General features: G+C 31.8%; 1 protein-coding gene across 3 annotated transcripts in view; it reads left to right on the plus strand.

The window, feature by feature from the left end:
- LOC142348843 (uncharacterized) overlaps nt 1-18,521 on the plus strand; it is a 180,408-nt gene that overhangs the window by 106,525 nt on the left and 55,362 nt on the right. Inside the window, exons 1-2 of one of the 3 annotated variants that reach the window (XM_075400382.1) lie at nt 15,401-15,713; nt 16,159-16,487. In XM_075400382.1, the coding sequence (XP_075256497.1) occupies nt 16,406-16,487 (82 nt within the window). In that variant the 5' untranslated portion in view covers nt 15,401-15,713; nt 16,159-16,405. Of the gene's footprint in view, nt 1-15,400; nt 15,714-16,158; nt 16,488-18,521 lie in introns of those variants that run through there. The other 2 variants (XM_075400383.1, XM_075400384.1) reach the window with 2 other exon arrangements.

Below are 18,521 nucleotides of genomic sequence, written 5' to 3' on the forward strand. Positions count from 1 at the left end.
AACCCGCGAGCCTTACTTAGTGTTAAGTTGTTCATTGATATTGATGTTGATATTGATTGATGTTTAGCTTGATTGAATCTATTTCTTGTCATCTTTGTATTTATATACAGTAAGAATTATGTCTAATGATTTTAAAACTTTATTATTGGATTCAAAGTCAAACTTGGATTTTAATAATTCCTGTTCATAATACTTACCTTCTATTATCTCTCCATTCATATCTTCTATCTTATAAACTGGTGGTTGTGTTTTTAAAATCTCATTAACTTTAAACAATTCTCTATTCCAATTAGAAGTTTAACCTTTAGAGAAGATATTACGTTTATCTGCATTTCTAACATAATCACCAACTTTATGTTTAGGTTTAATATTCCTATAAATGAATGAGTTTTTAACCTTATCGGGATTATTAGAAGCATCAACAGGTGTCATATTAATTGTTGAATGAATGTTATTGTTATATTTTACAACAGCATCATTTAGTATATTTACCCAATTACCATCACCATTGATGAACATTGGTTTTTTAATTATATGTAATAATGTTCTATTGAATCTCTTTATAAACACAGCTTTTAAATCACCATAAGTAGAATACAGTTTTGTTTCATATTCTTTAAGTAAAGATTTAAATGTTTTATTGTAAAACTCACTACCTCTATCTAACCATAACTTTTCTGGTTTTCGACTTTCAGAGCCACCCTGTGGACCTTCTGATCGGATTGTTTTAAAACCATTAGTTATAGATAAACACAATTTATGCTTTAATGGAACAGGCCATGCATATTTTGTGAATATATCCATAACAGTTAATATGAAATTATAATTTTTATTGTATTTACTTAGAGATGACTTATCAATTAAATCAGCTGACCATGTTTCATCTCTATATAATGGTATTATTCTTTCTCTTCTAAACTTTTTTATTTGAGGACTGAATACATCTTTAGCTAATAGTTGTTGTTGCTGTTGTTTTTCCATTATTATTCATTTACCATAGTTTAAAACAAAATTATCTAGTTGCTCTTGATTAATAATATTCATAGATAGTAGTTGCTTCGATATATCTAGCATTTCATCATATAATCCATCATGACCAGCTTTTGTTTCTAGTATTAATAATTCTAGTTTTTCTACTAAACCATTTAAACGGCAACTTCGTTGATTATTTGGGTTAGGGTTGCTATTTAAGCCCCTACCATGTACATCATCTTTTACCCCTATTATAAGTTTTATTGCTCTTAATCTGGCACTTTTCTTATACCCTTTTCCTAAATCATATCCAATATCAAACAAAAACCTCTTAATTTTGTTTTCATCTTCCTCGATTTCACCATATTTTATATTTGGGTTAGTAAGAAAGTTTATAAACACATCTGAAAATTCATATATATTATCCTTAACTATAAATGCATTTTCTTCATAAATTAGTTTAACACCATTCACTTCAAATTCAGCGTTATCTAAATTTCCGATCTTTAACTTTAATTGAGGGTTAGATTGAATTGACATTAAATTAATAATTTGAGCTGTGTCTTTATCTACTTAAAGTCCTGGTTTATCTCGAGCTTCCTCTACAGCTTTGCCATTGGACTTCATTAAAGTTTCATTAAACTGGGAGCCAGCTTGCTGGATCATCTTAGTTTGTTTATCTAACTCTTGATTTTGCCAATCTATTGCCCTTAATGTTTGTTCACTTAATGCTAGGTTGTGTTCACTGTTGGCATTTAAAGTTTTAGTTAAAGGATCAAATGACTCTTTTATTTCACCATAATATTCTTGTTGTTTTAATTTATCTTCTAATCTATTTCTTCTGTTTTGTTTTTCTAGATTATTTAATTCTATAAGTGTTTCTAGTTTAGTCGTTTTTTATATATAAAAAAAATATTATATTAAGTAGGTAGGTTATTATATAATCTATTAGCGATTTCATTAAACTTTCTATCTTCCTTAATTTTTAATTCTTTAATATTATTTTTTAGTGCTTCTAATGATTCTTTACTTAGATCTAACCCTATTTTTATTAATAGCTCTAAACTAGCATTATTAATCAGGGAACCTGCTTGGCTTGCCACAGACGAAGTCCGTTCGCAGATTTTATTTACTAGATCTCTTTTGAATAGATACATGTTCTCATCTAGGGGATAACTTTTTATATTATTGACATAAAATCTTTTATCATCAAAATTACTTAAACGTCTTTTACTTATCTTAATTGTGGCCATACAACTTCCTACTTTTTGAATCCTGCTTTCCTCAACTATCCTTTCCTTATTATCTATTAGAGCACTATAATATTCTTCGTGCTTTCCATTACTTTCTTTCTTTATTCCTTTCTCTTTTGCCCCATAGTTCTTTATACTATATGTTTTGGTTTTTAATACCACGAATTCTTCTATAACCTTACTACCTAAATCGTGTTTAAAATTACCCGGTATCTTATTATTAGTTTTTATTGGTTTATCTAGATTACTCAGATCCATGTGCTCCGTGTCGACATTGCCCTCGCTAAAACTTAACACGAAGATGTCCGTGTCCATGTAGTGTAACATTAGATCTTTAAGCAAGGGATTTAATACATTATGAAAGAATTTATACATATGAAGCTTACCGAGCTCTAGTACTGTAGATCCTAAAAAAATCAGCTGATCATATTGTATTTCCTTTTTATAGAGTTCTATTAGAGTATAGTTTTCATATCTAATTACAACTTTACATGTTGGTTTACTAACAGCTTTAAGTATTTCATAATCATCGGTTAGAATCTTAGCTTCTAGATACTTTAATGGATTCCCTCAACTTTTACCAATCAATGAATTATTCATTAACTTAATTATATCTTTCTCAGGTTCAGTTTTAGCTTCAGCTCTCATTTTATTATTAAGTTCAATGTAGTCTCTAATTATATAATCTTTTTTGAATTTAATTATTCTATGGACTTTAGTAACCTTTATACCCATCTTAACAACAAACTTTAACATACGATAGAGTATTGGGTATTCATATTTATTATTCTGATCTAATATTAGTTTCTTGCTTTTTGATGAAGTTGGGGGTCTTTGTTTGTATCCCATTTCATTATTCTCTACTTCTCTTCCATTTGGTAGTAGTTGGAAGTTGCTAGTTCTCTCTTTACATTAATTAGTATATTCTAAATCACAGATAAGCCAAAAGCCATAATCACTGTCATCTGAAGTATTTAATACTTCATCTAGAGTTGTATTGGAGTACTCAAAATCTTTATATGGTAGCTTTTGCATTAGTGCATAACCGTATAAGTTATTGGCATCGATGTACCAGATAGACCTCCGGTCATGGGACTTCGTCCATGCTTCGCCATGCTCTGCCATTGATCTTTGACTCTGACTCTGACTCTGACTTTTAATATATCTGTTACCCATAACACCACATATGCCGACTCTCATTGCACTAAGGAAGTCTTTTAGTATTTGCGCGTCTTGTGTTGTGTCTAATTCAACTTTGCTTAGTTTCAGGAAACAATCGAAGCTGTAGCTTGGTAGACTAATATAATGTAGAGGATTGAGTTTATATGTATTCATGTTTAACTTAACAAATAGATTGAAGCAATGTCCTATTATGAATATATCATTTTCCATATATTCTAATTTTAATTCTTTACGTTTTATTACTACTAGAATTATTAAAGTCATCTATTTCATCTTGAGTTGGTAACTTAGTTGTTAGTGATGCTCTAAAGTCTTGAATTGATAGATTACCTAGTTTATTATTATAGCTATTCTCATCCTTAAAGTATTCATAAGGATATAATGTTTCATTTTTTATGTTGTAAACCTTTGCTATTTTATCAAGAGACATTGTCAAGAAACTGTAACTATCTATAAACTTTAATATGCCTACTCTAAACATTCTAGCTTTGCCATTAGTACTAGGTAAGATATCAATTCTTCTCCTGCTATTATTCTGTTTAAATATCTCATTAAATAATAGATTGAAGTCATAGCTTTTTCCATTATGAAATATTACTGGAATAAAGTTTTGATGTTTATAGTTTAAATTACAAATATTGCATGCTGGGCCTCTATATCTACCTGTTTGGTGACAGTGATCTCTAACTTTATTAACACAGTTTTTATTACAAATGTGGCATATATCATTAGCATCTTGATACATTTTATCTTCTTCTGTAAATATTATTGCTTTGTTTATCTTAATACTATGTTTTGTTTCTATTTCTATTAAATCTCTATCATAAGATTTGATGCAGTCTGGACCAAAGTATGATCTGCGAAGCAGGTTCCCGGATCTGTTATATACTTCATCTTTGCTAAGCACTTCATCTTTGCTATGCCAACTATAGCCAATAGCAATAGGTACATGTTCAGATGTCTTATATGTATTGCTACCAATCTTTTCATATGTTCCTTTCATGTAACATTCACTATCACTAAATATAACATTGTTCACTTCTTGTTGTTTATATTGATTCCTGAACTTAATTTGTTTTAACTTAGGGCAAACAATCTTTGGTTTGATTTGGACAGAGCATTCATGGGTTTCATATTTACGTTGAGAACTAAACCAATAGGTACAATTATCGCAAAACCAGAACTTGGAATTTTTGGTGTTAGGTCTTTCTAGTAATACTTCTACATTTTTAATTAGGGCACAGTGTTCTTCCCAGACTATGATCCTAACATTTTGTCTATCTTTTAAAAAGTTAGAAAATTTCTCTAAGCGTTCTACTTTGGCTATGTTACTATCTTGAGCAAGCCTGTGGTGAAGCACGACCGTAGGTCTGTAAAACCAAATATTGATATTATATTTATTTTGGATTTTTGTTATATAATCATATGCAGTTTCATTATATTCCCAGTCATCGACTAGAATATTAATATACTTATTTTCTCTAGTTGCATGTTCAGTTAAAGAATGAAATGGAGCTGTAATACATAATCGTAGACAGCTAAATTTATTACTTCTAATATTTAAAATCGCTTTTGCTTTATCTCTTAGACCTGGTGGCAGTTCAGTATAAGATCCTAATGATGGTTTAGTCCTTTCTATATTTAATTGCATGTCTATTACTCCAATAAACTCCTAATCGTAGCCAAAACCCTCATGCGTTTCTCTAACATGATCAAGCCATTCGTTTAGATTCAGTCGATGATCTTTATCCATATATTCATCGGTTCTAAAGTTTATATTAGTAGTCTTTTCTTCTTCTGAGTCTCTCTTCTTATATAAGCAATTGGCAGTAACTTTATATTTATATGATTTAAATGGTTTAGACTCGTCTAAAATATAATTTAGTGGTTCATTATTATCCTTGATAAAACTACCATTAGATTTAGTAATATATAACTGCCTTTGATTAAAGCTTGATTTAATTTTAAAATTATCGTTTAAGACAACGTTTTCTCCCCAGTGTTTATTCATGTGAGTTTGTAGACCTATTTGATTCTTAAACTTATCGCCCCAAACCCAGCATGGTTCAGTTTTAGTTTCAGTTTCAATTTCAGTTTTAATAATATCCTTAGTTTTAATGAAATCCTTAGTTTTGGCCTTAGTTTTAATAATATAATCGTCTTCATCTGAATTATACACCTTCTCCAAGATTTCTTCTTCTTCAGACCCAAACATTTTCTCCAATAGTTCCTTATGTTTGAGATCGTATGATTGATGCCTGTATAAAGCCTTTTTTGATTCAAAGGATAAATTACAGACATCGCAGAAGTTTATGACACTAGTATTAGTTGATTGAGACATGATGTATTTATTTAGGGAAAATTTTGAAAAATTAATATTTCGAAAGCGGAAAATGAAGTGTGATAAGTGTAAAAATTAGTCTTGGAAAGAATGTTGTAATAATTGTAAAGATTTAGAATATTCTTGTTATGTAAGTAAAAATATGGTTAAAGTGAAAGATTATATAGAACATTTGGGATATCATTATTCTGATCCTGATCAATATCTAGTATGTAGTATGTGTAATGTTTATAAACATATATCATCATATAGATTTAGAAACAGGAAATTTAGACTATGTATTTATCTTCATAGATGTAGATATGGTCATACTAGAAATCAATTTAGAGAGCATGTTTATGGGTATAATATACAAGAAGACACTGAAAAACACTAATCACTGTGTTTCCACCGATCTCAGTGTTTTTTGACTGTATACCCATCACAGTGTGTCCCATTTACAGTCTCACAGCAGGGATCATCCTTTTTAAGAACTGTGAATTTGGTTTTTTTATCTCACTTAGTTTTATAGTATTTCATCAAATCGGGGTTCGTTCACTGGAGTTAGTGAGGAAGGAACCCCAAACCTTCCGTTTGCTAAAGCAATTTAACTAGACTCGATGATTTAACCACTACACCAAGTGAGACAGAAAGTTTTAGTTTTAGATTGATTAAATATTGATTAGGGGATATATGAAAATTTTTATTATTTTAATATTTCTTTCAATTTTTGTTCAAGTTTTCTTTTTTGTTCAAGTTGGTTTTACGTGCTTGTTACACGGTCTCACTAGTTTTATACTAGTATCTGGGATACGTCCACAAGAGTGAGTGGGGATAGAACCCGAACTATCCGTCTGATAACAGTTAGTTACCAAATTAACTCGAAACTAGTGGTTTGCACTAAGTGAGACAAGAAATGATAGATTTTGAGTGAATACAAAGGTAATTTGTAGTAGTGGATAAAGCAAGCTAATATATAGTAGTGAATAAATTGGGGGTATAAGCAAGTAGTAGATATATAGAGTAGTGGGGAAAAAGGTGGTATTTATTCATCTTCCGATTAGGAAGTGGCGGAATAGCACCTTTTTCCAACTACTCTTTTAATTGAAAAAGGTGGAAATTCGTTGTGTCAAATGCTTTTACAGTATCTAAATAAACTGTTTTTGGTGCTGTACCAGTTTGACTCTAAAACTTGGTAATGACTATCACAGTATAGCAGAAGTTCCTTAACAGTTGAACGCCCTGATCTGAAACTGTTGTTCCTTGCAATGCTTTCTCTCTAAATTGTGATTAAACTGTTTATAGACAGACCATTCTTACGAATACAATTGTGGTTGCTCTTAATGTTATGATTGTTCCGACCCCATTTGTGGGGAAGGAACTATATACTCAAATGGGCTTTTTTGTTCAGTCAATTTTGGCCGATCGATATATTCATCCTACAGAAATGTGAATGGTATCATTAAAAAGCTCGTCCAGCGCAGAATTTGAAATTAAAAAAATTTTTTGAATTTCGTTTTTTTCGAGGATTTATCGAGGATTGAAGTTTTGTGTGAACACGTCACATTTGGTATGATTTCGTTCACTTTTAGTGAAATTTTTCTTCAAATTATTATCTTTTTTAAAAATTTTTTCATTCAAAATTACATTTCACGCCACAAAAGGAATCAATTCCCAAAACACAAAAGGTGATAAAAAAGACTAGTCCTGGTCTCATAGAGAAGTTTACTATAAAAAAAATTGAATTTGAGAGCTCTTTTTTTTTAGAAAACTTGATTTTTTAGTTTTTCTAGAGACTGGTCACTTTCATATCAATGTTTGGTTAATGATACGTAAAATGACGTAAAATGATAAGTAAAATGACGCCTAATGAACCAATAACACGTTTTCAAGGAATCACACATGTTTTTTATGGCTTCGACTCTGAGCTTTTGTATTTTTTAATGAAATTTTGAATTTCTTTTTGAGGTTTTATTGAAATTTTGGAGCCCTATGGCATAGAATCGTTAACTAATAGTGCAATGGGTTTCGTAATGAGCTTTAGTGAGGCTATGCAGTGCTTTGATTGGATAGCTAATGACTGTTAAGACTTTATATATAATCTTTCGAATTTTTTGTAAACTGTATGTCAGTCTCAGTACTTTTTAGTATTTTCGTATTTTTGAATCCTTTTGAAATTTTAGCACATTATTCTAAATTGGATAGCTCCCGTTTGTTTGAGGAGACGTTTAATGGATCATATTTAAAATTTCACAGAAAAGCTTATTGTTTAAATGGCTTCGACACTTTCTTCTCGCACTTTTCTACTGATTTTTTGGTTTTTGCCTGTATTTGTTGTTGTTTTCATAGTCATAAGACTTATTGTGATATCTTATTGCTTAACCATGCATGACAAACATCTTTTTTCTTCTTTCGAGTAATGATTGAGCTTATTTATTGACTTCTGTTGAAAGCTATGAACTTATTGTCTGTTAAGTCTTTGAAAACAATTTTTCAAAAAAAAATTTAAACATTAACCAACTTTAAACTTATTTTCATGATTTGTAAGAAATTCTTCACCAGAACCCCTTCCTTTCTTTCTACAGCAATCTTAATTTTTTTTTGTTTTCGGTTTTTTTCTAACTCCTGGTTTTATGGCTTCAATGCCACAAGATTTCAAAAAAAAATTTAAATTTTTGGATATTTTTGTATTTTTGGTTCCTGTTGAAATCTTATCACATTATCCTAATATTGATAGCTTCCATTGGTTTTGAGATGACGTTAATTTGAGCATAGATAAAATTTTCAGATAAAAGGATATGATTTAAATGCCTGGGACACTCTTCTCGCACTTTTCTAACGAAATATTGGTTTCTGTATTTGTTGTTCCATAGTCATAAGACTTATTGTGATATCCTATTGGTTACTCATGCATGACAATCATTTTTGTCCTTCTATCTTGACTGAGCGTAATTGTTGACTTCTGTTGAAAACTATTAAATTTAATGGCTGTTAATTGTTCAAAAATAATTTTTCGAAATTTTTTTTTGAACATTAACCAATCGTAAATTTATCTTCGTGAACTTTACGAACGCCTCAGTAATTACCGGAACTCCTTTTTTCCTACTTCAACAAAAATAATCTAATTTGCGGCTTTATCTTCTATTGGTTTGATAAAATCGATGCGTGAGTTTTGATAAATTTTTTCGACATTTGGAAAATTTTTGGATTTGTTTGTGGTTCCTCTAGAATCCCATCACATTATCCTATTAATGTTAGTTCTAATTGGCTTACAAAAGATGTTCAATGGATAATAGATAATGTTTTCAGAGAAAAGCTTATGAATTAAATGGCTTCGACACTTTCTTCTCGCTTTTTCCTACTGAGTTTATGGTTTTTGATTGTCTTTGTTCTTGTTTTCTTAGTCAGTGACTTATTGTAATGTCTTATCGTATCGATGACTTGTCAATGACAAACATTCTTGTCGTCCCATCGAGGCATAATTCTTATGCTCCCATCGAGCACTTTTACTGCCTTTCGCTGAAAGCAATTAAGTTTAATGGCGCTGATACTACTGGTTTTCTCAGAAATTTTGTGGTTTTAATGTATTTGATCATATTTATTGATATTTCGAAGTCATACTGGAACAAAATCTCATGTTTTTAAAAAAATTAATGGATGATAGAAAAGTCATTACCGAAAAACTATTTTTTAATGACTTCGACAATTTTTAATGATTTCGTCAAATTTTTTTGAATTAGCGGTTTTTGCCTTTTTTTAATATTTAGGTAAGTGCAAAATGCTGACCTGTCTCAAAAGGTTGTAACTGAGTATTCAATGATTGATGATAGCCGAGGCAGTCATTTTATAGCTAATAGTCTCAATGTTTATGATATTATACAATTTCAGTGATTTTTCAGTTTTTATTGTTTTTTTTCGTCAACTTGTAGCTTATTCTCATCATTGAGAGGTCTAATTCAATTTTTTGTATTCGAAAAAATAAATGTTCAGTGATATCATGCGTAAGTGATTTTTGTTTTGGACAAAATGCGTTTGAATAAAAGTTTTAGTGGTGTACTTGTGTTTCTTTTTCTCTTCTTCTAACACATTAGCGTAATAACAGATCCCAATGATTTTCAAATGTGACCTCAATGCACTTCTTTAATCTATCAGTATAATTTTAGATGCATTTGTATGAATGAAAATGGAAGGAGGAATACACAGTATTCAGATAATAGCTAATGATTTTAATGGCTTCAACAAATTGTGTCTTCTCAAATTTTTTTCTGCTTCTGTAGTCTGTTCCTATGACTTAATTAAACAAACGACAGGTCCTATTAGTTTCACAATGAATTTTTAGTAAATTATTAAGATTTATTTCGTTAAAAGCTAATGATTTTTAAGACTTTAGAAATCATTTCTTGATTGATTGAAATTGATTGATTTTCCAATTTTGCCTTATTATTTCCTTTTGTCGACTTTGTTACCAAGTCTCATTAAGGAAAATTGCCATCTGCTGTATAGTAGAGACAAAGTAAATTTGTGCAGTAAAGATTTTATACGATTGCATTTTGGCGTTGTTACTAGGTGCGTTCAAATTTAGATACTTAGTTTTTGCCGTGAAATCTTTGTTTTTGCTTCTTTTGTTGTTTGTTTTTTTTGTAGTTTTCTTCAATGAAAGATCTCGTAAGCGCTGTAATGAGGCACGGCATCATGTAATTCAATAAGTAGTTAGGTTTTTAAGAGTTTTTTTGAACTCAAACATCTATTTTTATTATGTCTTCATTTGGTTGACAATTAAGTCAAAAGTGTAGATGAGTTCGGGTCGGAACATCATGTGGGAACGCACATTAACGAGCGTTCTTGGTGGTCTGTTGATCCAAATGTAAGCTTTGCCACAACTTTTATGGTGAGGAAGGAAATGAATTTTTTCCTCAAATTGAACAAACGAAAGAACAAAAGAAAACAATGCAGTTGAACACGAAAACAATATTGTTAATAATGGGGAGCTGAAATTTTTAGTAATGAGTGTGTTATTAGAACCGGATTTCACTGGCATTACTTCATTAATTACATCGTTTCAGTTGAGATTGATATTATCTAGTCAAGTTATCTAGTGCATTAGCTCGGGAATGGCAATGGGACTCTTATCGGCAAGAAAAAACTATCCATTAATCATTGAATCTGACAGCAATCAACTGGCAGCCGATAATTGCGATGGTCGTGCGTGTTTTTTCCTCAGCACGCTATGATGTTTCGTAGTAGATAATAGGCATCATTTTATAACCGCAACCTTGAGCTATCTATTAAAGACTACTTTATTTAGAGATTCTGTAAGCTATTCGCCTGATTAATTGTGCCTAGTTTTCTGAAAGTTTGTAGTTTTTACTCCAAGTGTTTACTCTAAGAGGACTTAAATTGTTGAGCCAATCCTCTGGTGGGTTTTTACGGGAATTGAATCTGTTCAAACTGTTCACAAAAATTTTGTAAGACCTCATTTGGACATTCTTTGATTAAAGTCAGTATATAAAAGTGGGTGCTGAATTCCAGTCCGCTTTTAGTTGAGGTCGAATTTTTGGTTTAAAAATCGTTTTCTTTTTCAGGCGAACCCTACTTTCATTTTTTCAATGTTCAGTTCATTATCAGAGAGAATCATAGAACAATTTAAGATTAATGCACATAAAGATACATAGACTTACTACTAGTCATGCGAATTTAAAATTGAACAAGGCGGCTCAGCATTGTGCGATGGCACATGAGGATCCGACCCCGCCCATCCACAATTTTGGCATAATTATCTACCAAATGAGGAACAGATAGAAAGCCCAAAAAATATTTTTTGGGAATCCCAAAAAACCCAAAAAAAGCCCAAGTAATTTTCAAAAAAATTGTGTCTGAACGATAAGATAGCCTCCAAAGCAAAAAACTCAGTGGAGTAAAAATTGGGGCATTAAATTGCTGTGAAAAGCCAGTATTAAGAAAGCGACTCAAGACGAACAGCAAAATCAAACAACAATAACAACAAGCATTAATTACATCAAAAATTTTTATTCCGTTTTAAATAACAAAATTTAATAACAAAGTCAACATACCGTCAGATGAACCTAAACCGAAACAAAATAATATATAAATCACCAGAAAAGATATGGCCCAGTCCATAAAAAAGTTTGGTAACAATTAGACAAAAAAGAACAAAAACAGTAAAGCTAAAAAGTTCGCTTATTTTTTAAAAACAATTAACTTCAAAGTAATTAAAACCATTAAAATCAAAAAAATTATCCCAAAGGTTTACGATTACCAAATGGTTCTATAGAAGGGCATTAGGACCTGTCCTTATTCATTTCTTTAAGCGGCTAAAAAGAAAAACAAAAAACAACAAACAAAAATTCAATTGCAACTTGCCAGAAAACGTTGTCAAAACCGTCAAGTCATATTTCGGCCCTCAAAATATATTCGTTTGCGTCTTCCTCAAACACCGATAATGAAGTATTTGCCATTTATTAGTGAGACTAGGTAACAAGTAGACAAAAAATAGAAAAGGGCAAAAAAATGTAATAATTTTGATTTTTTTTTTCGAAACAAAATTATATGCAAAGTCATGAAAAACTTTAAATACAAAAAGAAAAATTTAAATAGTGGTTTATTCATCCATAAGAATTCTATGAGACCTGCAATTATCCAGAATACTTCTTGCGTCTACAAAAATAACGTCAAACATGGCAAAAATCAAATTAATATTTTTTGTGAAAAACCGGTGTCGAAGTCAGTAAGGTCATAACGCATTCTTTTAAAAAAGTAGATTTTAAGACATCAATTCCTTTTGACACCTTCCCTTGACACCCATGTCATATTTGACCTGTAATTAACGAGATTAGGTAACGAGATCAGGTTTTGGAAAACGATTGTTTTCAACGTCATGAAAGCCATCAGCTATCTATTAATATCAGAATATCGACTCATCTCTTCTGCCATGAAAAGCCAGTAAAACCTATGAATATAAAGGAAATTTCATACAACTGAAATGACAAAGTAAAAATGACAGTTAAAGACAAAATTAAAAAATTCATATAATTTTTTGAAGAAAGAAGTGTTGAGGCCGCTAAAACGATGATCTACATCTTTAAGGATTTTAATATGTTCAAATGTGTTTCATTTTGAACGCTAATAATGTGATATGAGAACTGTCGGTAACGTGATAATGTGACTAGAAAACGTGAAAAACTGGCAAATTTATAAAAACAAAAAAAATATGAAATCTATTAGTATCAAAGCCAGAAAACAATAACTTCAGGCTTAAAACGCTATCGAGACTAAATTTCAAATCAGTAGAATGAAGAAGCTTTCCTTCTATGCTGACACTAAGCTGCAAGTTGACCAAATTAAAAAAAAATGGAGGAAAAGTTCATTAAGCCCTTATTTATTTAAAAACCAATTATTTTTTAAAATCGAAACGATCATAAACTTTCAAGTAAAAAACTAAATGCATTAGCTTGGAGCTGCTTAGGAAGCCAATTGGACCTATCACTCCTGAGCTTTCATTTGATTTGTTTTGTTCTTAATTTTTTAAAAAAGGTCTTATCTAAAATAAAGACCGACTGATTGAAATCCGAATTCTTTTTGGATTGTTACAGTCCAAGATTGGCTTAAAACTAGCCCTGCTAATGCTTATTGTCCGTTAGGAACAATTGATTTTTTGAATATTGTAGATATAGATAATTTGTTAGTTGAAAACTCAAAAAAATTCTGCATTTTTGATAAGAAACGAGTAAAGCTAGCAAAAACGGCAAATTTTTAATTACAGAGCACTCTCAGCGGACATTAAAGTAGGAACAGCCCAGTTCTGAGTCTATATAGATTGTATTAAGGATGTTTGGGTGTGTAGTGCCGCCAAATTTAATCAAAGTGGACTAAAGTAGCTTAATTCGTGCTGTTTTTGATGAAAAAGACCGAATTTTGAAATATTTATCCAGAGTTTTTGACCAAAAAAATTAAATCAGAATAATCAAAAAGGCTTTTTTGTTTTTAAAAAAAATGAAATCAACGACACTATTGTTAAAAGTTTTAACAAATTTTAGCAAAATTGACGAAAATTTAGACAAAATTTTGGAAAATGTGAATAAAAACAACGTGAATTCACTCTACTTTTCTCAGAAGTTTAAACCTCGATAACTCCCTGTAGAAAACGAAAATTAAAAGTCTTTTAAATTTTATATTCTACGCTGGACGAGCTTTCTAATGATACCAGTCTCAACTCTCTACGATGAATATATCGATCGGCCAAAATTGGCTGAACAAAAAAAACCAAATTGAGTATATAGTTCCTCCCCCCTCAAGAGGGGTCGGAACAATAATTCATATTTTCGATTTCACGTACAAAATTTTTTCCTTTATCGGAACTGGAAAGTGCTCCCACCGGTGTGGGTGAATTTATGTCAGCGCTCATGATCATTACCCTTGTAAGATTTGACGGAAGGATATGTAAGATATGCAGTTAGCCAGATATGAAATCGAAATCTGTTGATATTTTGAAGTTATAATTTCGAGTTTTTCAGTGCGGATCAGAATAAAAAAGTTTATACGTTTCCTTTATGCTCCCGTATTTCTCCTGTATTGCTCATGTATTTGTGGCAATAAGTTCTGTACTTTTTCAAAAGATAAAGTGATTTCAGGTCTAAACGGGCCATTGCCTTCAATTTATATAAAAAACTGTTTAAAAGGCGCCCATAATTTTTCCTTAAAGGCTCGAAAAATTGTTAGGAGAATACCCAATTCAATTATAAGAAAAAGCTATTAAACTCAGCCTGCCATTTAACCAAATCCCAACTTTTCGTTACCCGCTTGTAAGAAATACCAGATAAAATAGGCCATGGGAACTGATATGAAACTATCAAAACCCAACTGTAGATTATATAGTCCGCTTAATAATGTAAATTGCAACAAAATCTTAGTTCAAAATCAACTGACAATTAACTTGGTTAACATGATATTCTCATCAACACAGCAGATTGGCAATAATGTTAATGAATATTACCAAACTGTTGTTAACGCCACCGAGAAGTTGTCAAACTAAGAGACGGATGAGTTGAATGTAATGATCGGTCAGGTTGATAAGCATTATTGCTTTTCAACCTGGTCGATCAGAACATTTCACTCATCCTTACAAAAATAACAAGCCACCAATTTTCACTCTATCTAATTTTTGATATTTTTAGGGTTACATGATAGATTACATGCTAACCACTCTTTCAAAACAACAGTAATGAGTTAACCATGCCTTATATCACTGTTTTGCATAGCTCTCATTTATGACGCATTTCTTGCGCAGAATTTTTCAATCTGTTTTTAACTTGTTACTTAATTTTTTTGAAGCGATCTTCAGTATCACTCACTCACAGGTAGTAGCAGCTTCATTGCCAATTATTTTGGCCGGGAATTAATTATAATTCTCTGAAAAAAGGATTGATGCAACCAAGTTGTTCACAGGTGCCTGGAATTAACCTAGGCAAACAAAAAAAAGTTCACCCACGGGACATATCCCACAGAAGAGGAATAGTCTCCGGCAACTAACTAAAAACTCTGCTTTACATGTGAACAAATTCGCGCTAGAGATCAAAGCAAAAACATGCAAGCGAAGGTTGAATGCTAGATAAATGGAAAGATAACCCCATTTTGGCATTTTGGAACCTTTTCAAGAGCAACATTTTACCGTCCGGCTGATTTAACCCATTGTTCCCTGCTTCCATTTTGAGCTCTTTGCTTGATTAGAAACCCTCACTTTCTCTCTCCGTTCGCACTAATTTAATTAGTGAAGAGATAGTAGTAGTTGCTATCCATCCAACCAAGACAGGCTTTGGGCGCCACATTGAAGCTTTTCCTGGTGGAAATAGACGACAATTTCAAACGTCCTAAATTGCATGAAAGCATTATACGATTGAGGTGTCTAGCTGTGTATGTATGATTGCATGTTGAGGTATAAGGGTCAGTACAACAAACAGCATTCTAAAAAGGTGCGCGTCTAAAATGTCACTAGAACATAGAATACTTGATAAAAACAATTTCTAACCTAAATTTGTGTAAATTTTAAATGGTAAATTTATATTTACTTACACAGCTTCAAATGCAAAACTATGAGGTAAATATCCCTTTTAATCTTATGACAAAGTAACTTTTTATTTTACGGTCATCACCAAATGCATTAAAAACTCATTTCTTAAGTACTGAAAATCTAAGGAACTGTTTTTTCTTTAAATTAAAACTCTTGACTTCAATTATAATTTACTTATTTAAACAGCAAATTTATTGTTCACATTAAGCTTGCTAAAGGGGTTTTATATTCAACTTTCTGCCTTATGCTCTAAATGACATTTTCGGCCGTTAACAGTTTTTCATCAGTAAGCGTCACCTAATATTTGTTGAAAAGATGTTGTTTTAAGTGACATTTTATACTCTCAGGCTACAGACAAGCAGACGCACACCCGAATTAGATTCTAATTTTATTCAGGCACCGTTTCTCTTTTCCATTCTATCCCCACATATTCTGTCAATTTACAGACATTACTTTGTCGCCTGACATATATCGACAACTTATGCAAATTATCATTTTTCATTTACCTTGAATCAATTTTTTTACACTTACACTTTTGTATTCAAAGATTACCATTATCAGCTCACGTGGTTAGATTGAATTGCCTACTTTAAAATGGCTGCTGTTCCGAGTCAAAGTTGTTTACAAACGCATGGAGGCATCTTGACGGAGAGTAACCTTGACAACCTTACACCTGGTAAATAAATTTTGTCTTACTCTAATAAGTTCACTCAGTTCAATTTTTAAAAGCCAGATTTTCATATGTACAAAGCCAGATTCTAAAACTAGCAAAACTAGTATTTCAAGCAAGGATAAGTAACTCTGCCAGAGTTACTTCCAAATTCTGCCCTACATCTCGAACCACTTCCGGTTCTCGACGACTGCTAGATATCCTCAGTGATTTTCAGAGTCAGATAGGTTATGCATATTGGTTTGTTCAACCCATAGTGAAAATATGGCAAGTCTTCGGGTCTATTCCAGTTTCTTCCAGTTTTTTTATGACCCCAAGTTACAAAAGTTTTTACATAGCACGTCAGTATGTAAAAAAAGAGCACGTCCGCTTTGAATGCGCAAAAGTTATATGCCCAATATGCTGGGGGGAGGGGGCGAAGCAGAATAGATCCAAGTCCTCTTCAAAATTTGATCTAATATTACTCCTGACTTAATTATCATTGCAAGAAACTACCAAACCCTTTTCTTTCAAGTCAGAAGTGAATCACTTTTCCTGATTTGTTTGATAAATACATTATGGTACCAAAAAGCTACGTACACCTAAAGATTTTTTAAAAAGCAATACAAACATTTTGAGTTCAAATTTGTTCTCTAAGAACTCGTCATTACACCTTAAGCTTTTTTAACGTCTAGTAGACGGTTTGTATAGTTTTCATACAGGTTTCTCACGACGTCTACGTCAATTTCATTCCAAATTTCATACACTTTTTCAAAATTTTCCCAAAAAACTGTCTGTTTTTATAATCGTTGCTTCAAAATCGCCCATAAATTTTCAATAGGATTCAGATCTGGACTGTATGCTGGCCATTCCAGTACCTTCCACTCGTTTTCTTGGAAGAAATTGCCGATAATCTTCGATTTATGCACAGGAGCATTATCTTGTCGAAAAAATAATGTCCACGAAATGCATTTTTTCTTCGTAAATTTTCAAAAATTCCAAATAACCGACAGCGTTTAGCTTGATTGGACACTTAACAAGCAATTTGCATCCATCTGACTGTATTGCACCCCAAAACATAAGTGATCGTTTGTCCGAACTCAAATTTTTTGTGTTTTTAAGAAATCTCGTTCCATTTCTTCGAAAAACTCTAACAATTCCGTCGCTCGAGATGCACACCCTTGTTTCATCAGTAAAAACAACATTCTACCAGAACGAGAACGGCTTCTTGAGCATATTGATACACCATTTTGAACAAAAACACTTGCTTTTCTTCTTCAAACTGACTTTTTTTGCAGCATTTTTTGAAAAAACTCCATATTTTTGAGAATTCGTCTAATTGTACCTCTGGAAATTGTCTCATAGCAAGAGAAAGCGTTATGAGCCACTCGAATGCGCTCCAGTGAGGTTTTGGGATCTTTCAAAACATCGGCAACTAACTTTTTTCTGATTTTTTGACAATTTGGGGGGTCTTCCGCTCGATTTTTGGGCCTCGAAACTGTTGTTTTTCATGTAACCTTTGTATGCATACTGTGCACTGGATCTTGATTTCAAGTTGAGTTGCTTTTGTATTTTAGACCATGAAAATCCAACATCTCGTAGCGTAACAACTTGGCAAACGGTAAAAGAACAAAGCGGTTTAACCATCTTTTCTGTTTAAGCGGAGAAAGTGAGAATGAAATTTCTCTTAAAACTTCTAAATTTCACACCTTTTTTCACGCCTTAGCGCAAATCATGCTTATGAAGCACGAATCATGCTTTGAAAGCAGAAATCATGCTGTACGTAGCTTTTTGGTACCATAGTGTATGTTGCAAATTAATTGCGCTGATATCAGCAAAGATCATTTATGAAACTACAATGGCAAATCCAGAAAATCCAGAAAAAAGGTTGAATAAATAATTTACTATCTGTGATAATTACTATCCAATTTCAATACAGCATTCAACAGTAGAATACACGGATCGATTCATGAATTGATTTGGATTGAAAAATTTTCAATAACTGAAAAAACAATCGTGTTGTAAAGGGCCCTTAACCATTTTATCCCGCCAACACTATCC

The sequence above is a fragment of the Convolutriloba macropyga genome, chromosome 10 (genome assembly GCF_964194025.1).
Source record: "Convolutriloba macropyga chromosome 10, txConMacr16.3, whole genome shotgun sequence".
Taxonomy (NCBI): Eukaryota; Metazoa; Xenacoelomorpha; order Acoela; family Convolutidae; genus Convolutriloba; species Convolutriloba macropyga.